The sequence below is a fragment of the Paramisgurnus dabryanus genome, chromosome 15, assembly GCF_030506205.2.
Source record: "Paramisgurnus dabryanus chromosome 15, PD_genome_1.1, whole genome shotgun sequence".
NCBI classification, from domain to species: domain Eukaryota; kingdom Metazoa; phylum Chordata; class Actinopteri; order Cypriniformes; family Cobitidae; genus Paramisgurnus; species Paramisgurnus dabryanus.
The window spans coordinates 13,810,568-13,836,804 of NC_133351.1; the positions used below are offsets into that span (position 1 = coordinate 13,810,568).

Consider the following 26,237-nt stretch of genomic DNA (forward strand, 5'->3'; position numbering starts at 1 on the left):
GCACCCCACCTTTAATGACATTTTATAAAATACATAATTTTATCATAAATTCTATGTAGTCAAACCTGAAAAAAAAATATAACTACACACCAAAATGCACTACATTGTATCAATAAATGTGCTTTGTTTAATTCAAATTTTATGTTTGAGATTGTTTTATATCATGAATTTTCTGTAGGGGGCCATGAAGGGAAACGATTGAGAACCGCAGTATTAAGCAATGAAGCTGTAAAAATAGTTTTCTTTGTCAAAGGTGGAGGAAAGGATGACATAGGTGATGAGAGATTACATTTATGACCGTTTACAACTATAACCAATGATTTTAAACTACTTAGCTCTTTGTTAACTGTACATAAACATAATGGTGCATGTGTGAACAGGATAACATCATCTACAAATTTATTTTGAGCAAGGAAAAATATGGCTCATTTAAAAGACATCAATAGAGAGTTAGAGAGTTGTGCTTGTAACCCAAGAGTTGCCAGTTCGAGTCTCACGGCCGATGGGTTGCAACTGCGTTGCCCTTAAGCAAGGCACCTTACCCTAATTGCTCCCCAGGTGCTGAGATAGCTTCCCGGGGGTGTGTGTGTGTGTGTTCACTACTCACTGGGATGGGCTAAATGCAGAGGTCACATTTTGAGTATGTGTTTCATACTTGATAAGCTTGTCACTTTCACTTTCATTTTTTGTTTTTGTTAAAAATGTTAAAAATCTTATTCCTAGGAATTATTCAAGGGGGTTGTATGATTCTTTGGTTCATAACTTCCTATTCTGAAAGTTTGATAAATTGTGCATAATGGCATGTGCATCAAACACATAGATTCATAGTATCTGTAAGTAACACGCCTATTTTAGGGAAGAAAGCGAATAATTGCATTCCAGGCTGATTTAAGGTGCACCTATAAATTTTCTGCTTGCGCTCCTAAAATTTTCAGGCAGGAGCTTTAGTGCTCCTTGTAAAAAAGTAAGTCTGGAGCCTTGTACAATCAAACAAAGTTGAATACCATTGCAGATTGTTAATATGAATTGAAAGATAAACTCCTCATTGAACACACATGTCCAAAAAAACTGTGATGTAATACAGAAGTCATTTGTTTAAATGTGAATTTTTGGAGTTACTAAATAACAACTGGAAACATTGCTATGCTGACATCTGTTCGTTCCAGCGCAAAGCACAATTACAAAAACATTTTAATCCATAGGGGTCTCAGTCAACTGTCTAGCCATACAATCACTGTAGCATAAATTCTCCAGTGGCTGCAGTACCATAACAGGAAAAGATAAATTAAGAGATTGACACATGGAAGGAGGGAAATCAAAGAGGGCTGACCACTGACCTGGTTCTGGGGCAGGGGTGGTTGGGACTGGCCATCCGGAGCCTGGCCCTGACCATCATTCCCTCCCACAGGGGAGCCACGGGTCGTGGCCGTCATACTCGACACGGGGCAGATCTTTGCAATCTTGTCTGCTTATGTCGCTGGTACACCGGAAGAAATCAGTGTCTCCTCAGGAGCGACGGAGAACCGGCACACTTCAAAAAGTGAAAGCACCACCTGGGGGACTGGATATGTTGCAGAGACCATTGCATAACCTGGAAAAATATTGACACTCAAGTCAGTATTTTTAGACAGGGTTTCCACATCTTTGACAAGTGAGGTGACTTTTCTAGTCAAGGATTTACATAAATCTTTTTATGTTGTAAAGCTAAAAAATATTCACGGAAAATTTGAAGATTCAATTTTTTGTGTGAGTAACCCTTTCAATTTCTTCTGGTTTTTCATGGCCACATATAATGTAGCGCAGAGATGATGAACATATATGTTGTGTATGGCCATGTACCAAATAACTTCAAAATATTATGCAAAAGTCTAAGTTGAAAACCTTTTAATGGAAGACCTAAAGACTATTTTACAAAGCATTTTATGATTCCTAGAAGAAGTATGCTGCTGTGAAGTGTTAGTTGATAACATGCAAAACAGGACTGATTAGTACATAAACACAGAGCCAAATAAATCAAACCGCTTTACAGCATACACCAAGACTACGTAGATTTTCAAAATATTTGCTTAGATAATAGCAATCAGTAAAATAGCGATTTTATATACCATATATATTAAGTACTTATCTTAACTAAGCTACCGTCTTTACTTCTTGAAATTAAAAAAGATATAAATCATTTACAAAAGCTGGCATGAAAGTATTTGGATGAAAGCCTCTGCCAAATGCATAAAAAGTTAAACATGTAAAATGTAATAAATACTAAACAAGCATTTTTATGTTTGGTGCATACACAGAAATTAATCAAATAATGCAGGACAGCTATAACTTGCTAAAAAAAAAAATAGAAAAAAAGTGCCAAGCCCACATTTAACAAATTTCAAATTTATCAAAACGAAGGAAAGACTGTCAGACCAAAATATTACTTATCTGTATAAAAATGATCAGAAAACATTTCTTTAATATTGAGATTACATGGATGGCATATACTATAAGATTCAATAATATATGTAGCATTGCTGAACTGCATTAATATTTTACATATGCTTTAAATGAACAATTTCAGATAACAACTAAAATAGTTGTAAATGTATATGCATACACAATCAGCTGGTTAGTCAGTAATAAATATTGCAGTAAAAACCTCTCTCTGACACTACAGAAACCATTTAAAAAACTGTAATGCATACCATTATAATTTAGATATCTTTACATTTATCATAAAATATGCCTAAGACGTGACTTACGAACTTTTAATTTACAGAAAATAGAAAGAAATCAATCGAGACATTAGAAATCTCAGTTACGTTACAGTGCATTAGACATAAAAAGATGACATCGGCTATGTCAAAATAGCGTGCTACCAAAACATATCCAAAATGCTATCTAGGTAAACAACTCGCTGTGATTTGAGATTTAACCAGTTTATACGTTACAAACGCGCTTTCGGTGTCCAAAAACGTTGTCTGGGTGGGCAGCACACAGGTTTTTAGGCACAGCCATTATGTATTGGGCCTAGTTTGAAACTGTGGTCGTTCAGGCCTGTTTCCTCTTCAAAACATAATCACAGTAATACTAGGTTTATCGATCTAACTAGCCAAACCTAACATGTATATAAAACTCAAAGGCTTCTAAAGGCAATATTTTTGTATATGCAATCTTAATTTATAATAAAAAATGAAACGAAACTGAATGTAAATACAGTAACTAAACCCAGCCTTACAGGCTAACATGCTAGCGGCTAACAGCTGGAGCCCAGCAAAACACAATCCTCTCGTGACAGTAAACGTAAAGCCAAGAACACGTCAAAACACACCTTTTAAATATCACACAGATTAATATAAGACCCAACAGCCGGCAATAAACGGAAAAATTCAACTAGTGTCAAAAACAACCGACCTGCCCACGTCAAAACCACTTGTTTCCAGTTTAGCCACACAGCAACCTCCCTAAAGTGAGCTATTATTTGTAACGGCGTTTACATTAAACAGGTGATCAAAACGGTCGGGCTGATAAAATAGGAAATACGTGCATATAGATCAGCGGTGACAAGACGTCTTAAAATCGGTAAATGGGGCTGTCCAAGCTAAGCTATGTAAGCACTGACTTGCAAATCATCTGCTGTTAGCCGCTAGCTTCCTTTAGCTTCACACACAAACCCACTTACCAAGAATCAAACTGGATCTTTCCTCCATACGACCCCAGATTGAATCATTTAAGTGCTGTTGAATTATTACTCCGCCGTATGCATATGCTTGGCTGTGTCGATTATAAATAACACGGCCGTGTTGCGATTAGATCATTGGTTATTGTCTGCTGTCGGGTGTTTTTCCTGCGTCACCAGCATCGACTACTGCTGCTGCCCCCCTCCCTTAAACTGCCTCCAGCCGCTCTCTCTCTCCTGTGTCAGGCTGCTTAGAGACCCGTCACACAGTACTATGGATGGAAGTAAATGAGAAGTATATCCGTGCACGATCGGCTCGGACGTATGACTCTGCTGGGCATGCGTAGTCTGGATCACAGTTCGCCTACCTGACACCTGATTTTCTGATAAAAGACACGCTTATTGCACACTAGACTGCGATGAGGGGAAGTAGTGCTCAAACCGGTTGTAAATGGCATGTTTCGTGCTTCAGGCTGCCCGATGTATTGCATTAAAGCCAGTGAATCAGCAAAAAAGACCCAAATCCTATAGATACATCAGATGCATGGATTACACTTTGAAATGTAAAAAATTCTGAGGCCGATCGGCTTGACAAATGCTGCAACTGGGAACCTGTGCAAGGGCAGTGAGTGGACCTCAACATTTTTTGACTTCAAGGCCCTCCCATTGTCCACAAGAATATATACCATTAAAATTGTGTTAAACTATAATACTTCATTTATTTTAAAACAACGAAATCCATAATTATTTTGTTTATGCTTAAAGAAATAGTTCACCCAAAAATGAAAATAAAATTATTTCATCATTTACTCACACATGTTGTTAAAAACCTGTATAAAATTCTTTGTTTTGATGAACACGAAGAAAGATATTTTGATTAATGTTTGTATGAGCCCCATTCACCTCCAAAGTATTCTCTTTTACTACTATGGAAGTGAATGGGGCTCATGATCAGTTGGGATATAAACATTTCTCAAAATATATTCCTTACTGTTTATCAAAACAAAGAAATATATACAGGTTTGTAACAACATGAGAATGAGAAAAAGATGACAGAATTTTCATTTTTGGGTGAACTATCCCTTTAAACTTTAAATATGCTGTGAAATATAAAGTCATTTTCTTTGTGATTTGCATTTTTCTCAATTAAATAATCCAGATTATTATGTAGAAACATAATCTTGATGTTTTTAAAATTGACTGAGCAAGATTGAAATTAAGGGAAATCATTAATTGAAATCAAAATGTCTCATAATTAGATTATGAGACATTAGCCTGGATTTTATAGACAGAGTCTTTCATAACAAGAAAAATAGGCCTATTGGTTAAATTAACCAAAGATTTTGTTTCAGCTAACTTTTATGCTTGTTTCTATTTAAACAATTGTAAAAAAAATCTTAAAAATTTGGTCTTTTGTTTGAAAAACACTGCACTAAGACTATCGATAGATTACAGACTAGAAGTAGGCCAGAGGAATGATATTTATCCCCTGACCCATGGACTTCAGCAATAACCCTGCCTGCATATAGGCCTGGTTCACAGACTAGGTTTATTAAACAAGGATTAGGGCTTTGTTAAGTTAGGGCATTTACCTTAATAGTTTCGAATAAGACACATGTTTGAGACATCTCAACTGAAAACAACTCGCACTGACAGATCTTCAAATATGCCAGTGTCATTGATTTGTCTCAAGATACACACCAGTAATATATTTTCTTAAGGCATGTTTATATAGAAAATGGTTAAAAATCTTAATTTAGATGAGGCCTAGTCCTGGCTTTAGCTGAGCCTTGTCTGTGAAACCAGGCCTAAGCATTAGTGACTTAGAAAAAACATTACTGGTGTGCATCCTGGGATAAAACAATTATATATTTTAAAGGTGTCAGTGTACGTTGTTTTCAATAGAGACAGCTTAGTCTGGGAGCTTGAGCCTTATCTGTGAAACCGGCCATAATGTCTATTTGTTATGGAACATTAACTTACTATTTGCTGAATACTGCAGACCGCATACTATTGTAATATATGCTAATAGCAAGTGAAACAGAGATTATTTCGACATAGAAAAAACTTTAATGTCTTAATCAGCAGCCTGAGTCGATATTAGAGATTGTAAGTGGTTTTGCTTTTGTTTTAGTCATTACATTGGAAATCAAAGGTTAAGTCGAGCACATTGTATTTTGGAATGCAGTATTTTGGAGGTCTGCTCTGGTTGTATTCTTTACAGTTTTACAAATGTAGAAGGTCATCCAGGTACTTTATTTATATTATTAGCATTCTGTGCATACTATTCTTCAAATTTATATTACAATTAATATATAAGTGTATTATTTTGAACACAGCCAATTTGAAAACTATGCACTGATACACGTCTATTATTACAACCAAGAGCTTTAGAAAATAGTGCAGTCAACTAAAATCTCTCTGACCCTCTACAGTGACCTTCATGAATAAAATGCATAATACACAAACCACATGAATAACATGTGCCTGTTTGACCATCTCTTTGAATAGGGCTTGACCCCAACAACCCATCTGTGACAGGCAAACAATTGATCAGTCACTTAAAAGCTTTTTGTATGTTTAACAGGAGACTCCATGCTTGTGTGTTGAGATTGGTCCTTGTCCAATGTAAAGATTCAGACACCTGACTCTGGTGGAAATCACCTTTTTTAAGGTTGGGTCAAGGTAAATTCCTGCTTAACTTTATGATCTATTTTAATAATCCATCTGAAAGGACAGTCAACATTTAAATGAGGTTTAAATCTAACTGTTGATATGTAGTTCAACTACATATTAGTTGAACTACATCGCGCAGCCCATTGTGAGTTAAGGTGTTATAGATTTAAAGGGACACTCCACTTTTTAAGAAAATATGCTCATTTTCCAGCTCCCTTTTAGAGTTAAACATTTGATTTGTATCGTTTTGGAATCCATTCAGCTGATCTACTAGTCTGGCGGTACCACTTTTAGCATAGCTTAGCATATTCCATTGAATCTGATTAGATCATTAGCATCGCGCTAAACATAACCAAAGAGTTTTCCTATTTAAAACTTGATTCTTCTGTAGTTACATCTTGTACTAAGACAGACGAAAAATGAAAGTTGCGATTTTCTAGGCCGATAAGGCTAAGAACTTTACTCCCATTCTGGTGTAATAATCAAGGACTTGCTGCTGTAACATGGGGGCAGCAGGCGTAGTGATATTACGCAGTGCCCAAAAATAGTCCCCTTGATTACTTTCAATAGCAGCGGACTATTTTCAGGCATAATATCAAGGACTTTGCTGCTGTAACATGGCTGCAGCAGGCGTTTGCAGCCATGTTACAGCACCAAAGTCTTTGATTATTACTCCACAATGAGAGTATAGTTCCTAGCCATATCGGCCTAGAAAATGTCGGTCTTAGTACACGATGTAACAACAGAAGTGTCAAGTTTTATTTTTTAGCGTGATGCTAATGGTCTAATCAGATTCAATGGGTTATGCTAAGCTATGCTAAAAGTGGTACCGCCAGACCCGGAGATCAGCTGAAAGGATTCCAAAACTGTAAAAATCAAATGTTTAACTCTGGGGGAGCTGGAAATTAGAATATTTTCAAAAAAGTGGAATGTCCCTTTAATATGATATATTGCATTTATTGCACTGTAAACTTTTTAATGGCTAAAGACGTGTCAGGGTGGGTGATTTACATTTGGGCAAAAAATACCACCCTACAAGCCAAAAACTTGGTTCATGTTTCTTGAAGCTGATTTAACTTTAAAAATGGATGGATTGGACCATTATTGGAGATAAAGAAGCACCAACCAAGCGCTCATTTATGTGAATTTCATTACTGTGGAGAAAATAACCCAGGTCATTATTAGGTAAAGCTTTGTAGAGCTGTAACCTAGCACAGGGAAAGATATTTTGATTAAATTTGTTTACATTTAATAGGTCATTAGTTTATGTGTGGTTAATGACTTTTACTGCAAACTAGGACGTTTTTAGTGAAATATCTTTGGTAATTCATATATTTTGAGGTACCAATATGCACCTTTTAGGATGGTGCCAAAAAAAAAAGGTACCGCCCCAGAGACAACTTATGTATTTTCTTTTTTCTGAGTGTACACTACTTCATGCTATTCGGAATGCACTTATAGTACAGGATGATAGTCTAAATGTAGACTGGAAAAAGTGAATTGTATACCACAGTATAAAAATAGTGAAGCATTTGTTAACATTTCTGATGCATCAGCAGATGGCGCTGGAGCTCACCAAATTTCTCTTTAATAAAAATGTTGCAAAAATTGACAGAGGTTCTGGGGGAGACATTTTAAGAAACATTTTTAATCTTTTTACTTTAAAACAACACACAGTTTTTATATTTTAAACATAAAAACACACAAAAATGAATGGAGGTTCTATTAAACTAAGCAGAACATTTACTGGACTGTAAGCAATTACTGTATATGCATGCATCAAATCTGCCTAAATTACTGAGCTCATATTATAGTACAAGGAAAGATGTTAATTTTGTGCATCTTCAAAATTTATTTTTAGGCACTTTAATCATACTGGCTTGAGAATTTAAACAGGACAAAATAGCATATTAGCGATTAATTGGTTTCTACAATTAAAGTCACAGCATTAAACGTCTTTGAGGTCTTACAAGTGAAACATTCCCTTATGTCAAGAAAAAAAATTGTGCATTGCTATTCCTTTAAGGATAGTGGATACCTTTAAAGATACTGTTAACATTAAAGAAGACATATTTAATATTTACATACAAATATTTCAAATTTAATACTCATTACAATATATATAGCATGGAAATCTAGCAGAGTTAAAGACAAAACAAAAGAAAGCCTATAAACACTGACTGTCTGGTACAAACATTACACTGTCAACATTTTCCAGCAGATAAATCAAACCCTATATGTGACTCCCTGAGACAACATAAAGGATATCATTTCCACAATCAGCAGCCATACAGAAGAACCCAGAAGGTCAGGTACTGTAAGCAAAAATACTAGAAAAGATACAAATGAAAGCTTCACAGGCAAAGCAACAAGCGTATCATCATGCTATTGCTGAAAGATGGGTCACTCATGTTTATTTTGACCCATTTGGTAATGACACCAAGTAATATTGAATAGTAATGGAATGCAGAGAATGTTTGGAAAACCAAACTGAAATACAAAGATGACATACATTCACCACATGGGAGATGGCAAAAGATCATATAGCATGTCTGAGATGTTTAACAATTTATAAATTGTACATTTAATTTAAACTTATTATGCTACAACGAAAATGCAAGTTTAGTATAAAAGACCAATGACATAAATAACCAAAGCGAAGAATCTTTCCGTTTCCAACTTTAGGGATCATCTAACTCTCCATTCCGTCGAGGAACTCTCCTTCAATGATGTGCTCGAGTTGTTTTAGGATCCTGTCACTGCTGGGTGGTGGGTAGACTGCAGCATAACGTGGGAGGGGTGTGGAGGGGCCGGAAGAGCCATTAAACGAACAGCAGAGGATATTGAAAAATGGCACAAGATCCATGACTGAAGTGAGAGATCGGAGCGTGAGCAAAGGAAACTCCACACGGTCTGTGCTCGACTCCCCCACTGTTCCATTCAGCTCCTATACACACATGATCAAGACATTTATTTTCTCTGAATTAGGTGTATGTCAAGTCAAGTCAAGTCGAAAAGCTTTATTGTCATTTCATCCATAGCAGTGCAGTATGTGAGACAACGATCCTCCAGGACCATGGTGCTACATACAGACACCATGAGATACTGTCATTTTAAATGCTTATATCTTTTGGCACAATGCAAGTTTATATAAATCCTTAAAGTTAACATATTCAAACTAAAATCCAAAACTTTCACAGGGACCTGTGGGTCAGTATGACTTAAGCTTACTTATAGTAATAATAATAATAATATTGTATCTGTACCTTTAAATCTTAAAATTATTTTTCCTTTGATAGGCAAATGCCTCAGCAGTGCCATAAGCATAACTTAATAATAATTATCAATGTCATGTGTACTTCACAAATTACTGTGACTGTGTATTGTAACAAATAGTGTGTGGAGATCTTACCCCATAACGTCGGTTTATTCCATCTAGTATTCTGACAACATGAGGTTTACACTCCTGTTCTTCTTCCAAAAGAGTGTTTTCTGGTCCATCATAACGGTCAACATCTACTTCAGGAATGAAAGCCCAGCGATACCTACCATATACATATATAAACATGACTATTATTGGATCATAAACAGTACATTTGAAGGTATGGAGAAAATCAGAGGTTATTTTACATTATGAGGTCACTGTTAATGTGACCATGACCGTCCGTTCCAAATAATTGGGATAAAACAACAAAACCCCTAATAGGGGAATATTATCCATAAGAGATATAGTATGTAAATATAAAGCTGTATGTAACATTGACTATTGAATATTAGAGAGGGTTTTTCACTGCTCCCATCTCGGGTTGCCAGACACCTATAGGAGCAGTGAGCACAACTGACAAAGGAAAGAATACATTTATCTGCTCATTTTTAAGCTTGCAATGTGTTTGTTGTCAGCAAATTACAAATCCGCTTGTGTGGATTTTTATAACTCAATCTGCGGCTTATTTCGGAAGTTGCGTCCTCTAGAGTTTGCATTTATGGGCCATTGCGGTCTGGCAACTGGCAACCAAGCTGTCGAAATACACTGTTGGGTAAATTGACAGTGGGCAGGATCACACAGAATACGCATAAAAAAACTGGTTACACCATTGTTTTTTTTATAGAAACAGATACATGAACTTAGCATGTTACCTAAATATCTATGAATACATAGGGGAGAACACGGGTGAAAGTAAAATTTTTCAGAAAAATGTAATTTTAAAAGATAATGTTTTAGACAGAGATATATTTTTGCTGTCAATAAATCAGAAATGTGGTCAATCAATACCAGGTGGAATTTTAAACAAGTGTAAAATGACTTCAGTATAATTTCACTTTAAACATAAGTAGCGCATTGTTACTTTTGACCCTGTCAGCTGGGACGAAACATAAATTTTACAGAATTACACTTGTTTTTAGTAAATATACATGACTATGACCTTGCTAATTTGTAACTGCAAACATATTTTGTCATTTTTATTTGCAAAAAATCATGAAATTACATTTTCATTTTAAATTTCGGTTTTATCAAATGTTTCAAAAGCAACCTGACTGTACAAACTGAAATTGTTAAGAATAAATCATTTTCCAACTGTTTGAACACTATAAAATTGAATTAAATCAAATTAGGATAATATAAATTTTCAACAAAATGCAACAGTATTAGCACCGGGACAAAATAACAAGTGTTCTCCTGACTTTTAAACCCAATTTACTTTTATTTTGAAAAACTCAGAGAAGTCAAACTTCAAGATGTGTTACAGCACTAAATAACCTGTAGATTAATCAGTACTGTAGCACATGAAACAAGAAACAGAATGTGTTATAAGAAAAAATGACCGCTTTCGGAATTATCATGGTTGAAAACAGCTTTCTGGACCTAGACGCGCAAAACGGTGAGGAAATAACTAAATATTTTTCAGCTCTATCAAGGGTTGCGTGCTAAAGATGCTAGCATAGTTTGGAATGCAAATGTTATCAGGATGTCCCGCGTTACTTTCTCCCGGTTCTCCCTTAGTATTCTTACAGTAAAAATTTACACACAGCTCCTTTAACAAATGTTGCTAAGGGACACAAGGCACATATTCTGCCACCATTTACTCATCCTCATGTTGTTAAAAAAATGTATTTTGTTGAACACAGGACGACATTTAGAGCTTATCTGACAACATACAATAGAATAACATGAGCCTTTTAAATGATGACAGAATTTTCATTTTATTTTTGACTAAAAAAGTCCAAATTAAACTACTGATATTGCATACATGATCAAACACTGAAAATTAGAAAATGTACTCTAGGAAATCTAGAAAAAAACTTCATAATACTGATCGAATAATTAAAACTTCCTTTGATACAGTATTTCTCACCGACAGACATCCAAACACACAGCTGCAACTTACATTTGAAACTGGGGCATCTGGTCAGGTGGGAAGGACACTGCAGTGTCCAGAAACTTGCAGGCTGACAGGTACATATCTAACTCTGCCTGTGTGAAGCACAGTTGACTATTCTTGTCATTGCCGCCCCGTAATTTACTCCTATAAAAATAAAGACAGTATCAAGTTGAGATGGCAGGACAAATAATATAAATAAAATGCAAACCAGGATTCAAGTTGACTCACTTTGAAACATCTTTGTCTTCAAGCAGCATCTTCTCTAGGCGGTTAAAAACGCGAATCTAGAATAAGAGACAAACTGCATCGCTGGCTATTCATAAAAAATCAAATCAAAAAGTCAAGAGAAGAACTCTGCTATAGTTCTCACCAGCTCAGTCACCATGATTGGCCAAAGTGAGGTGAGATGTTGTGGTGAGATCCTCAACAAAAGAACACGAAACATGAAGAACATCTGAGCTGACACTGCCGGGGTCTGTCCCACACGTAGGTTCTCCGTTAAACGCTCTAAAATAATACATATATTACATAAATAAAGGTAAGGGGACATATATGTACTGTATATTTGTTTGACGCACACAGGCTGATACCTTGTATAAGAGGCAAATAGAAGTTATACTGGTCGTTTTCTCCACTGAACATAGCAAAGGCCTGTCGCTTCAGTAACATGGGCTTCTGCTCGGCGCTGTTGAACAGCTTCAAAGAACTGCTTTGCATACCTATACGACACAGATCCATGCAATGCAACTAAAATATCGGTCTGAAGTGACATGATTAATATGTGCATTAATTAAATATGTCCATATGCTCACTCATCAAGTCTTTGAACATTGTCTTCTCATGAGTCAGTAGATGGTCTATGATGGATTTCCAACTGAAGCACAAAATGAGATTTAAACATTAAACTGTTGATAGGTTTATATAATAGGCAGGGAAACTTAAAAGAGTTTAAAGAGTCAGCATTGGCTTTAACCATTCAAAAAATCCAGATGCATGTATGACATGTATAAGTGTCCATCTTACTGGGATGTACACGAGGATTCCATTGTGAAAAACATTGGGTCCATAAAGAGCTCCAGTACTTCTTTCTTCCATGCTCGCTTAGTGTATGCATATCCACTCAGACTGCTCAACAACTGAGCACTCGCACAGAAACTAGGCATGTTATAGGCACTGCGAGGTAGAAACAGAAAGAAAAGCCAAAAGTGGGCTCATGGTTAAAAAAAATACTGACTATCATCATTCTTATATACAGAACAAATAATCCCTAACACTTTTAAAGTCCATTTCATAGTTACCTGTGATTTTTCAGATAGGGAAAAACATAATACATGAGACGAGAAATAAGAGGCACAGCTTTCTCTTTCTCATCACTGCGATAGACCATGTCCAAAAGAGGAGCCAGAACCTACACACAAGTAAACATGAACACACACGGTTAATCTGTTGTGTGTATGTGAATACATCCAATGAAGTGTTTAGCATTTAGAAACATATATTTATGTGACCCCTGCATTTTCCACCCCAAATTCTTATCACTGAAATAGTAAATAATTAAAGGGGACTTTTCACAAGACTTTTTAAAAATGTAAAATAAATCTGTGGTGTCCCCAGAGTACATATTTAAAGTTTTAGCTCAAAATACCATATAGATAATTTATTATAACATGTTAAAATTACCACTTTGTAGGTCGGAGCAAAAATTTGCTGTTTTTGGGTGTCCTTTTAAATGCAAATGAGCTGCTTTCTGCACTAAATGGCAGTGCTGTGGTTGGATAGTGCAGATTAAGGGGCGGTATTATCCCCTTATGACATCACAAGTGGAGGCAAATTTTAATGACCTGTTTACCAAAACTAAGTTACTGGGTTGATATTTTTTACATTTTCTAGGTTGATAGAAGCACTGGAGACCCAATTATAGCACTTAAACATGGAAAAGGTCAGATTTTCATTATATGTCCCCTTTCAAGGAAAGTTCACCCAAAAATGAAAATCTCATCCTTATATTGTTCTAAACCTGTATGAACGGATCTGATGAATACAAAAGAGATATTTTGATATATGATGGTAAGCACACAGCTTATTGTAACCATTGACTTCCATATAGGAAAAATGCAATGGGTACAGTCAACTGTATGCTTACCATCATTTTTCACAATATCTTCTTTTGTGTTCACCAGAAAAAAGAAATTCATACGGATTTAGAACAACATGAGGATGAGACATCGATGACAAAATTTTCATTCATTTTTCAACTATCCCTTTAAAACCAATATAATTAAACTCAATAAATGCTTCATTTTCTGGTAACACTTTACCATAAGGTTGTATTACTAAATGCATTAACTCAGTGGTTCTCAAACCTTTTCAGCGTGCAGCCCCCATTGAATACGGTGCATCCTTTCGTGGCCCCCCAAAGAAAATGTATGGCATAAAACATTGTAAAACTTAACATTTTAATTCAAACATATTAAGTTAATCAATTTAGTGCTGTTGGTTAGTAGCAGAATGTTTCTGAGATTTAAGTACACAGAATTTATGATAAATTGATTTATTTTATAAAAACCAGGGCCCCCCTGGCACCATCTCAGGGCCTCACAAGGGGCCACGGCCCCCAGAGAACCACTACATTAACTAACATGAGCAAACAATTAACAATATAGTTTTTCAGCATCTATTAATTCTTGTTAATGTTAGTTAATGTCAACACAGATATTCATGTAACTTCATGGTGCATCAACTAATGTTAACAGTTTCAATGTTTTATTGTTTTAATAATATCTTAGTAAATACTAAAATGAACATGAACTATATTAAAAATTACTGTTGAAGTATTGTTCATTGATAGTTCATGTCAGCTAATACATTAATTAATACACTAAATAAAAAGTGTTACCCATTTTTCTTTATCCAAACCACAACACTTTTATTATCTTCTTATGTCTTTTATTTTGGGGTGACATATGTGTCCCACCTCATTGATTCACCCTCATTATTGTAGCAAATTTTGTGCTCATTTCTATGCAAAAACCTTTGTATCTTACTTCAGCCAGCAGAGCCAGAGCTTGTACACTAAATACAGATGGAGCTGAAGACGACACCATAGTGTTGCCTTGACCTGCAGCGTCTGAGATGAAGAAAAGAGCATTAGAGACAAACCTGCCACAGATGCAAAACAAGAATTCAACCTAGACTATATAGTTTCTATAAGCACATATATGCATTTTCTTTGTAGGTTTACCATCAAAGTCGTTGACATCATGGTCATCTTCTTCTCCCTGTAGACAGACTTGAGGTTGAGCTTTCACTTCCAGGTTACGACTCAGCCAGCTGGTCTGCTCAAGAGATGAGCCGGCCACACCTCCCACTGCCTCTAATATGCGCTGGCTTACTTCCTGTTCAGAGTAGGGGAGAGCGGGGCACAAAGTAAAGCTTTTGGTCTTGTTTCTATCATTCAAAAATCCTCCTTTGATCCTTCATCTAACCATCCTTGTATTATACATCAATGCATACAGATTTTTTTGAAAGGGCTGCACAATTTTACACACAAAAAAAATCATAATTGTGAGTTATTCCCTTGATATTGTATTAACAGTTATCATTTTGATTAATAGTATTTACATTGTTTTCAACCCTGCTGTTGTTCCCTGCTATTGAAAGTTACCAAGGGGACTATTTTCAGGCGCTGTGTAATATCAAATTACGGCAGCAAAGTCCTTGATTATTACCCCAGAATGAGAGTATAGTTCCTAGCCATATCGGCCAAAAAAATTGCAACTTTTAATTTACCGTCGGTCTTAGTACATGATGAGTCAGGGTTTTAATAGGAAAAATATTGAAACTTTGGTTATTTTTGAGCGCGATGCTAATGGTGTAATCAGATTCAATGGATTATGGTAAGCTATGCTAAAAGCGGTACCGCCAGACACGGAGATCAGCTGAATGGATTCCAAAACGGTAAAAATCTAATGTTTAACTCTAAGGAAGCTGGAAAATGAGCACATTCTTTAAAAAAGTGGAGTGTCCCTTTAATGAAAAGACATCAAAACTTTTCACAAATTCACAAGAGATCATCTTCTGACAGTAAGAGATTGCTCAGCCATGTATAAATATGTAAAGTAGCCATGTTACGATTAACCCTGAGTTAGTTTTACAATTACTGTGTAAACAAACTTTATCAGCTTTGCCAAAATATTAGTTTAGTTTTTTGCGTACTTTACGCAATTCTGAGAATGAGTTTTTACATAAAGCATTAAGCAGTATTGGTCTTACCTGCAGTTCTCTAGTATCCCTCTTGTTATCCATATTGGGAAGTCTATTTACACAGTCATTTAGGATGCTGCAATGGTAAAACAAATAATCAGTTCAGTGCGTTAGAGGACCTTTTACACTTCAATAGTATTTAAAGGAACACGCCCACATTTTGGAAATTTAGCTTATTCACCGTATCCCCCAGAGTTAGATAAGTCCATACATACCTTTCTCATCTCTGTGCGTGCTGTAACTCTGTCTGACGCAGCCCCCGCTAGCTTAGCTTTGCACAAAGACTGGAAGCGAATGGCTCCAGCTAGCAAACTGGTCCCAATAAGTGACAAAATAATGCGAACATTTTTCTATTTATGTGTTGTGATTTCTATAGTCACACCGTGTTCAAAAAACAAGGTCATATGAGACACAGCCATCTTTTAACTGTATAAATACAGGGAGCTATATTCTCAGAAGGCGAAGCACTGCTACCTGGGCGGAGTGATTTGCTCGCAGCACCCGAGAAGCCCCCTGGTGAGGAGCAGAGAGTTCAGTCAGAGTTGTGCAAATCCCTCCGGCCAAGTAGCAGTGCTTCGCCTTCTGAGAATATAGTTCCCAGTATGTATACTGTTAAAAGATAGCTGCGTCTCATATGACCTTGTTATTTGTACACGGTGTGACTATACAAATCACAACACATAAATAGGAAAATGTTTGCGTTATTTTGTCACTTATTGGGAGCAGTTTGCTTGCTGGAGCCATTCAATTCCAGTCTTTGTGCTAAGCTAAGCTAGCAGGGGGTGCGTCAGACAGAGTTACAGCACGCACGGAGATGAGAAAGGTCTGTATGGACTTATCTAACTCTTGGGGATACGTTGAATAAGCTAAATTCCCAAAATGTGTGCGTGTTCCTTTAACAACCATAAGAATTGCATGTATTGCATGACAACACTCTATAACGCAATGTACTGAGTTTGGAGACGACTTCTTTTTTGGGGATGGAAGTATAAACAAGAATAGCAAAAGCAATGCTTTTCATAGCTAACACAATAAATTAGTTTATTCACCCAAGGAGCAAGAAGTGTCCAGGTGGGGCGAGGTTAAGCTGGACCGATTCTCTGAGCAGACAGAGAAGAGCGTTGATGTTCTCCTGAAGAGCCTGAGCAGGAAGACTGAAAACGTCCCACAAGTAGGACATTACCATCAGAGATGTTTTATTAAGAATACATTAAAGGCTGTTTTCTGTAGCGTAGAGCATTGCATTGGTAGCAATGGGTTTGATCACTTTGGATTAAAAAGTTTGCAAAGTGCCAAATATAAAAATTGTGATAAAATGTAAATGTAATAAATCCAAAGCTTTATTCAGTTAAGCATTAAATATAGCCATTGCTTTGACCTGGAATGCTACCACAGTTTAGTTTACTTTTATGGTAAAAGACATCAAATGATGGCTAATAAGATTATGTACACTTAAAACAAAGGATGACGTCAGTGGAAACTGTTACCTTTTAATGTAGACATAGCTGAACTGTAGCATTGGAATGTCAACTAATGTAGCCTTCTGTTAGCGAGAAAAAGAGTGGATTTTAATGGATGATGTGGTTCAATAGTTTAATGTGTATGGGTGTTTAAATATTAGTTATGTGTGCAATACCTGGTCTCCTTTGATCTGATGTGGTTTTTTCACCACCTCTCTGATAAGCTGTAGTATGGTGTCAGTACGGAGCGTGTTCAGTGCCTTCACCAGGTCCACCAAGGTCACTTGGGATTCACTGGCATCTGGCAAAATCTATGCACGCATATACATAACATAAACAAAATAGAAAACATCCCTACAGATATTAAAGTAGAGGTGTTGCTCTATGTTCACCTTTTTTCTGGAACATCTTTTCCGGCTCCTCCTGCTACTCCACACGGCAGCAACAGATGCCATAACCTGTACCCCAAACTGCTGAGTCAATGGCATCAGAAACTCTAGAATCTTCTGCCTTAAGATCTACAGAGGACAAAAGCATAGACATATGCAGCAGTGAACGAAATAATCTAAAAACATTGTACTTTGTTTACTTTCGGGATCAGCTATACCTTTGTGCCCTTAAAGTACACAGAGGTGGGAGAGACTCTGCTGCCACGGGTGGAGTCACAGCCCTTGACCACACCCCAGAGTAAGGCCATGCTGCTAATCATGTGCGGAAACTCATCCAAAACGGCATTGCTAGCATTTCGCAAGTCTGGAACATCACAGCCGGGAGTCTACAGACCAAAAAGGTGCATAAGTCACATTAGTGTTTTAAACCGTTATGATATTCAGAACATATTCAGTGCTGATCTTGACTCATCAGATAAGGTTATTTAGGGGACTTGTACACCAAATCGTTTGAACCGGCTAAAAATGCCAGGCGGACGCCAATTGTGGCCAGTTGCCAGCGTTTCTTCAGCTGGGTAGTTTGCTTTCTATGATACTTCTGTTCTGTTTATCAGTCGTTTTGTATAATTTGCCGGTTGGTTGTTGTGGTATTTGTCCTGCCGCTCCTTCACTGTGATTGGACGGCTGAGTGAAAAGTGACATTGACGAGCTAAGCGTTTCACGCTGAAAAACTGCAGAGCGCCGTTTATATTGGAAACAATTGAAAACATACGCCGGCCACTGACATAAACGCCTTGGTGTACACACCCTCATATAGTCTTTGTTTGATGATTGGACACTTTAGTGGATGTATTAATTTAAAACGGTATACTTGACAGCTGCAACTGGAGAACGTTGCTATCTAGAACATTGTCTTATATGCAAAGATCTGCTCCTTTCAAATTTGTTTAAAGGTGCAATCGGTAACTTTCAGGAATCAAAACTGTCTACTTAGTTTACCTTGATTCGCAACAATAAGCTTACAATAATGATTTATAAGTTGAGCTGTCTGGTTGGACTTTGCGGGAATAAAGCATTTTTCAATACGTACAAATTAGCATGTAAAGTAACCTGCAATGTGCTGTTTTAAACAGAGATGGGGATAGAAAGACAAACGTTACGTATTCTGAAATATCATTAATGTGACCTTTTACGTCATTCCAGTTGCCTGCCGCCATCTTGAGTACCTACCGAGTACCAGTATGCTACTGACAAGCATTGTCTTGCTTGCTACGATTTACGGAATTCTTATATTTTACTGTCTATGATTCTTACAGATACAGGAAATGGCTACGAAAGATAATATTTCGCACCTCAACTGTCATGAAAAGAAACACTACTTTAAAAAAAAAATCTTGGTTAGGGTGTGATGCCTACTCGATCCCTGATGCGATCTTATAGCCGCTGTCCGCTGCTACCGAACTACCACTATTTTTACAACACTAAGGCACTAAGACAACATGAAACTTTGCTCGAAGTGTCACCTGGATCTCTACACATGAACGTGAGCATTGAGAATATTGTTTGTGTACACAGAGTTTACTAGAAAGAAAGGTTTTGAACAACTGACTTTGGCTGTTATGGTGTCCGCTCACCAACTTTGCCAGACATAAAGAATCGATTTCAGAATGCGAATGAATGAATCTCATATGAGGCCCCTTTTTCAACTAGAAGGTCAATTTTTTTTCACTTGCGATAAAAAAACAAAGAATTATCTGTGCATTTATATTGAACTATGCTTTAGGAGCTATCCATCTTTACTCTCCTCCCTCCTTACGTCGCATTCGGAGATCGATACATCTTGACTGGAAAGATGGCGGCGAGCGGACGCCTAAACAGCCAAAGTCAGATGTTCAAAACCTTCTTTTTAGTAAACTCTGTGTACACAAACAATGTTCTCAATGCTCGGGTTCACGTGTAGAGACACAGGAGATACTTTGAGCAAAGTATCATGTTGTGTCGAGCCTTCTTAGGGTTGTAAAAATATGCTCACAACATATTGAAGGCATAGCTTCTAGTTCTTTTGCGACCACTTCAGGTACTCAAAATGGCGGAAGACAAGTTTGAGATCTGAGTGACGTCAGCTGATATTCATGAATTGCAGCATTTTTTCTTCAGTTCCTACCTTTTTGTGGTCTAGGAGGCAGTAGTGTGCAATACTGGTAAGTCCTTCCAGTAAAGTCAGAGGATAATCAGGTGCTATGTTCTCCCTCTTAAGAATGCTGCTACACAAAGGAAACCACATAATATTAAAGCAACATCTACTTATCAACACCAGAACAAACTCGGAAAAAATCCAACCCAGGCTCACACAGACACACCCAGACATTAATTACTTGTGTGAAGTCTTGATTCCGTCATGCTCATGCTGTTTAACAAGCTCATCCAGGTTCTTGCAGATTTGGCCAATGATAGGCGATACAATGATGGCCAGTGATCGTCCTAAATATGGCAACACTTCGCATAGTAGAGTCACCCAGGCTGGGTGCATGGCATAGCCGTACTGCGGTTGCAAAGCCCGGGCTGCGGCTGACACAAACATGCCCTGAGCAGTGATAGGCTGACTGGATACGTAACGCACTGCTTTAATAGACTGCTGGAACATCACTGCTGTTTGCCACTCTCGAGCCAAGGTTGAAGTAGGAGCTTCTGCACGCCGCTGTTGGTTAGTATCTTGATTATATGATTTGGTGTTTGGCGGACACACATGGTGTTCCAATACAATAAGAACCTTGAGAAGCTTCAATAGGGCAATCTGGAGCGGATGTTCAGCCCAAGTCCCATCTCTGCCGAAGTTGATCAGACTCTCTTCCGAAAGCTCCCCTCCATTTTCTACTTGGTCTTCCTCAGGCATGGCATGCTGGTCAGGCCGCTCACCCCGCTGGCAGACGTACATGGAGGCAGAAAGGGTAAGGAGAACATACTGTTGCACCTTGTAGCTCCAAAGGAGGTTACCCACCGCCTCCAGATTAGCACTGGACTTTGCTTCCCCAATCTGAGCCTGTTGGGCTACCCTTACCAATTGGATCATCAACTCAGTAAGCACCTCCACACTTTTAACCTGCACTTCCCGATTGTCCTGGAGTTGCTGGGTGGGAACATTAGCATAAGAGGGATAGTGAGAGCGGAGATAGCGCAGACAAAGGCAGGTGAGTAGCTCTAACAGAAGAGTTGGCGGTGAAGAAGGTGAAGAAGGAGATGATAGTGGCTGAGATTGGTCGGGAGTGGCTGCACTTGGTGGGGTTGAGATTTGCAGTTGTCCATAGAAGCTGCCACCATCCTGAGCCTGACGGTGCCTCTGAATAAGGTTTTGGATGAGGTTGAGATGGGCGGTGGAGCTGCAATCCAGAGAAGTATTGGAGAGAGCATCTACAAACGGCCCTGCACTCGTCCGAAGTATGGTCTCTAAAATACTGAAGGCATAGAGAACACGGCTGCTCTCATACGGCTGCTTATAGAGTAAAACGTGATGGAACAACGAATCCACTGCCTCTCGTTTCTCCCTCTGTCGCTTTAGCTGCCGAGATTTGGCGATGGCCTCCAACTGTCCATCGTCTTCATCGCTTGACAACGAATCAGAAACCTGAGTGCGTTCTGAATCCACCCTCTTCAGGCCATTGATCCCACCCTCTTCCTCTACGCTTCTATCATCGCGACGCTGCAAGTAAGGGGCGGAGCTTGAGCTGGAATTTTCAGTGGAGTTCTGGGCACCGCTGGTGTCTGCAGACTCAGTGTGTTCACTGTCCACTTCTTCTTCCGGTTCTTCTTCATCCTCTCCTTCAGTTTCCTCACTTTCACTTTGGGACATTCCTGGTGATTCCGAAGGCGTTCTCATTAGTTCCGGATCTTGTTCCAGCTCTGCCCATAATGCTTCACGGTCTACTACAGTGATGTGAGGGACAATTGTGTCCTGTGCTTCCTCTCCGGAAGTTTTTGAGGCGGATCTGTCTTTGTAACTCACTGCCTTTAAATTACCTAAATAACAAACAGTAAAATCAAACCACATGAATGCAAATATCTGAATAGCAAACACGCTGTGCAAAAATCAATTAAAAAGCTATGTGTTTCGGATTCCATACCGACTGAGAGATTTTGTTTGACGCTCTGTATCGGTGATCTTTGTGTTCTTGGATTCAACAGTAAGAGCAAAACTGGTTCCAGGATGCGGACCACATCACCGAGAGAGAGAGCCCGCACCAACCAGTTCTGTGCTGCAGCGCTAATACTACCATCCCGATTGTTTAAGCTATCTAGCACCACAAACAAAGACCTGAAAATACAAAGAGATCCAAAGACCATTAGGTGGACCTGGCACAAAGTGGTAATGCTAGGAAGGAAAAAAACTCCATTTGTATAAGAAATATGCAGCAAACCTGTCAAAAGATCGGTTGAGAGAAGTGCTGTGATTTGTCAAGATCTCTCGCGTTAGGTGCCACAGAACTGAGAACCTATGGAGTGCTTCCAGACACACAACCTAACACAAATACATACACAGTTACATAAAGTTTATGATGAGTGTATAATTTGTATTAAATGAAAAAAGGCACTACCTTGTCCCCGCTGATCAAACCCATGCAAATGATGTCCTCACAAATGGTTGCAGATGGAGCCAAACAATGAAGCCGATAAAAGAGCTCCACAAAAGATACGTGATGCTCCCTGCGTTCTGGGTCTAACTGAGCCCATAACACCTGAGATACACGCTGCAACAGACAAAAAGTGAGAACTACCACAGTGTCCATACGGAAAATCAATTTTCATGATGGTCATTTTCCCAATGCCCAATGCATTCAAACAAATGTGCTCAAAGGAAAAGAATATCAATGGCAAACCAAAAATATCAATGCCATCTAAGATGTATATTACTTCCTTTCTTCAGGTGAACACAAATTGATAATTTTATGTTCAAATGCTAGGGGAGCCAAAATGGCGAAGCTCAAAAAGTATATACATCCATCATTAAAGAGTAACTAAACCCCTGGTCAGAGCCTGACTCCACCCACTGGCAATATTTGAAAAATGCAAGAAAAGTGGGCAGATCCCAACGGAGATAGAGGGGACGAACTAGTGTGTGGGAGATCGTAACAAGGGCGTGGTGAGCTTGAATCTGCTTACGTCACGAGTCATTTTTTGGACCCAACATCCAATAGGAAAAATCAACTGCAGTAGCCACCGTTCAACCTGAAGAGGGCAGCACTCAGACGTTTTTACACCATATATTGTAGTATTGAAACACTTTATACCCAAATGTCAAAAAACTTACTAAAATCAATGAACAGCACTAATAAAGCATTATTCTTACAGATCATTAACTAAAAAAAGTTGGTTTAGGGTTTAGTTACTCTTTAAAGTAATCCAAATGACTCCAGTGGGTTAATGTATGTCCTTTAAAGCCGAACAATATGCTTGTAAGAAAACAATTAATATTTTTGCAATCAATATGTCGCAGATCCATAGCTACATAGAGAAGTTAGAATACGGCAGTATGTCTGTAAAATTGCACCTCATTGGTTCTCGCATGTCTCGTGATGAAAGATAGAAATGACCACACATTATTAACGATAATGTATCGTTTCACTTTTTAAGAAATATATTAATCCACTGGAGTCATTTGGATTACTTAAATGATGGATATATGAGCTTTTTGGAGTTTCGCCATTTTGGCTCCCAAGCATTTTAACATAAAATTATTAATTTGTGTGATTTGTGTTTATACATTTTTTAATTATTAATGACAGCATTTAAATATAAAATTATTTATCATAATTTGCATCTGGGATAGCATGAGGGTGAGTAAATTCTGAGAGAATTGTCTTTTTTTCTGGTGAACTATTCCTTTAAATAGGGAAATACTCTTTGTCAAGATTAAATGTACAAGATTACAGATAATGTTTTAAATCAGCAATAAAATATGACAACAACGATAAAATAAATGATGCATTCTTCATTCATCCTAAATCAGAAAGGCAGTTAGACTGAACTGAAAAGTCTTGCAGGCCCATCTCCTTCTTGTATGATGATACTTAAATAACCCATGTCCTTTTGATATTCTTTCCATTTACAACATGACAAGCTACAGCATCATGAAAAAAGTAATGCGTCGTACCAGGTAAAAGTCTGTGGAATCCTCTATAGTTTTGAGAACGTTGGGGTAGATGGGAGGCAGGGTGACCATCTGCAGCTGCCCACTGAGTGGGTTAGCATCACAGTTCCTATAACGTTGATTCTTATCCTGAATGACAAGAGCTAAAGACTGCGAGTGATTGATCAGCTCAAGTAGAGATGAGATCGCAACATGTTGCACCTGTAGATACACAGAAGACATAAAAATCATTAAATTAATAAAAGGTAAGGCAACAATGGAAGCGTAAAAACTATTTTAACATCAAAACGGACACACTTTCCGAGTTCATATGTGGCATTTGTAAATTAGTCTTTTGTGTGTTGACTCTTGTGAAGCGTGTAAACACTGTCAGCACTGCTACAGTATATTTGTTTTGGATATTTACCTGCAGTTCTGACATAACCTGCTTCATATTGTTTTGTAGATATGCATTTCTTATGAGATTATGTGGATATGGGCAACCACCCGACTACTTATGGAACTGTCTTCCATATTTTTCAGACTGGCCAATAAACTGTAATCTGGGTGTTGTTTTGTAATAAGTAGCCCACAATATAAATGTTATTTAGATAAAGGGACAATATTGTGCCAATCTTTAAACTGGTGTGCCTAGAATGTGTCTGTGAAGGTTCAGCTCAAAATATCCCACAGATCATTTGTTGTAGTCCAAAATGCCCCTATTTGGGCAGGAGCAAAAAAGTACTGTTTTCCTGTGTGTACCTTTATATGAGCTACTCCTTGCGGTTTAAAATAAATCTGATTCGTGTAAATACAGTCTGGGACAATAGTATCTTTAGCCGCATTAGCGCTACAACGTGCTAACAAACACACTTATATAAGCTTTTGCGTAAAATTAACCAGTCAGTCAGTGGCGATGGGCGGGGCTTTGTTTGTGTGACATCACATTAACAAAGAATCAAAACAGCATGTCTAATGAGACCGCTATAGTTTAATAGGGATTAAAAAGGAATGGGTAGATATATTTTTAATGTAGGGTGGTTGTGTTCCTGTGGCGGTTGGTGACTTCTTTTTTCAAGGGCGCTCGATGCGGAGTTCGTCACAACATGTATGTAGCCCGTCATGTGTGTGGTTCCTGTTTGGCGCGTCAAGAGATCCTGTGTGCATTACGTGCCTTGTCAAAATAAGTGCCTGCTGCAGATGCGTCTAAAGGGTTTATGATAAAAGAGACGCTCGCGTTTGCCAGATACTCGCATAATTTCATGCGTAATCAGAGTTTACTGTTAAGGGAGTGTCTTGCGTGTATTTTGTGAACGTCAGGGTCTCTTTTATCATAAAAGGTTTTGACGCAAAAACACATATTTTGAAAATGCATGCAACACACATGACACTCCGAACACTTATTTTAATTTAGCGCCCCTCAGATGAGCAGTCACGAGGCGCCACTGTTGTGTTCACACACTGCCAACACACATTTATGTCTAAAAGCAATAGATTATCTAACAATTATCTATTGCAATTATCTAACAATTTAACTCATCCTCAGATTAAAGTTCTTGTTATATTGTACCTTGTAGTCTTTCGTCAGACAACACAAAGTCATCAAGGACCTCAACCATTCAGGAAGGGTGCTGTCAATCCCTGAGGAGAGAAAGAGTCGGTTTTTAAACAACATTTGCATATACTGTAAGTAACTCTGCATGCAAGAGTAAATTTAATGTAGCATTGGAGTGCAGTTCCTTAATGTACCCGTCTTGTTGAACATAGTCGTGTGCAGGTCCTGGCTCTCTTCCTCAGTGAAATAGACTGGAAAAGTTGTGCATTCCAGGAGAAGCTGGCAGATGACAGTGAAGGCTTCACGACACGACTCTGATATCTCCCCTTTCCCCTTCGATTGGAAGCTTCCCATCCACTCCAGCTCTGCTGGTCTGTGGTTTTTGGCCCTGATCTTAAAGGTCCCATGAATGGCATGGATCCTGAGTTTACTAGGGCTGAAAAACTCTGCAAGTCTGTCTTTGATGAGACCCAAGTCTCGGCTGCCTCTTTTATGTTTCAATGGAGAACGCTTACTGTCCGGAGAGCCATTGTGATCTATTTGATTCGCCTCTTCTTGTTTTTTCTTTTTCTCAGGATCCAGTAAGTGTCTGTGATTAAAAGAGAGGAGGTCAAATTAAGTGCAACTGCTCTGGTTGTATACAACACAGCACATTTTGTCAAACAGCAGCAGGACGTTCCAGAAATATGCTAATACAGAACATATGGACACTATGTGTGACATAATAACGT

At 38.0% G+C, this 26,237-nt stretch overlaps 2 protein-coding genes across 9 annotated transcripts in view; both read right to left on the reverse strand.

Moving 5' to 3' along the window:
* usp9 (ubiquitin specific peptidase 9) overlaps positions 1-4,045 on the reverse strand; it is a 39,362-nt gene extending 35,317 nt beyond the window's left edge. For 3 of the 6 annotated variants that reach the window (XM_065251848.2, XM_065251844.2, XM_065251842.2), the window contains exons 1-2: positions 3,665-4,044; positions 1,338-1,591 (exon numbers count right to left, since the gene is read on the reverse strand). In XM_065251848.2, coding sequence (XP_065107920.1) covers positions 1,338-1,433 — 96 coding nt within the window. In that variant the 5' untranslated portion in view covers positions 1,434-1,591; positions 3,665-4,044. Of the gene's footprint in view, positions 1-1,337; positions 1,592-3,664 lie in introns of all 6 variants that reach the window. The other 3 variants (XM_065251847.2, XM_065251846.2, XM_065251845.2) reach the window with 2 other exon arrangements.
* Positions 4,046-8,165: 4,120 nt separating this feature from the next.
* dop1b (DOP1 leucine zipper like protein B) overlaps positions 8,166-26,237 on the reverse strand; it is a 36,374-nt gene continuing 18,302 nt past the window's right edge. For 2 of the 3 annotated variants that reach the window (XM_065251839.2, XM_065251838.2), the window contains exons 15-39: positions 25,701-26,095; positions 25,522-25,592; positions 23,976-24,173; positions 22,420-22,572; positions 22,243-22,343; positions 21,949-22,139; positions 20,206-21,844; positions 19,995-20,094; positions 18,049-18,216; positions 17,834-17,959; positions 17,618-17,752; positions 17,469-17,524; positions 17,031-17,135; positions 15,991-16,057; positions 14,960-15,113; positions 14,763-14,845; positions 13,017-13,126; positions 12,742-12,891; positions 12,531-12,592; positions 12,309-12,437; positions 12,089-12,225; positions 11,947-12,002; positions 11,725-11,862; positions 9,750-9,882; positions 8,166-9,284 (exon numbers count right to left, since the gene is read on the reverse strand). In XM_065251839.2, coding sequence (XP_065107911.1) covers positions 9,030-9,284; positions 9,750-9,882; positions 11,725-11,862; positions 11,947-12,002; positions 12,089-12,225; positions 12,309-12,437; positions 12,531-12,592; positions 12,742-12,891; positions 13,017-13,126; positions 14,763-14,845; positions 14,960-15,113; positions 15,991-16,057; positions 17,031-17,135; positions 17,469-17,524; positions 17,618-17,752; positions 17,834-17,959; positions 18,049-18,216; positions 19,995-20,094; positions 20,206-21,844; positions 21,949-22,139; positions 22,243-22,343; positions 22,420-22,572; positions 23,976-24,173; positions 25,522-25,592; positions 25,701-26,095 — 4,912 coding nt within the window. In that variant the 3' untranslated portion in view covers positions 8,166-9,029. The remainder of the gene's footprint in view (positions 9,285-9,749; positions 9,883-11,724; positions 11,863-11,946; positions 12,003-12,088; positions 12,226-12,308; positions 12,438-12,530; positions 12,593-12,741; positions 12,892-13,016; positions 13,127-14,762; positions 14,846-14,959; positions 15,114-15,990; positions 16,058-17,030; positions 17,136-17,468; positions 17,525-17,617; positions 17,753-17,833; positions 17,960-18,048; positions 18,217-19,994; positions 20,095-20,205; positions 21,845-21,948; positions 22,140-22,242; positions 22,344-22,419; positions 22,573-23,975; positions 24,174-25,521; positions 25,593-25,700; positions 26,096-26,237) is intronic. The other variant, XM_065251841.2, reaches the window with a different exon arrangement.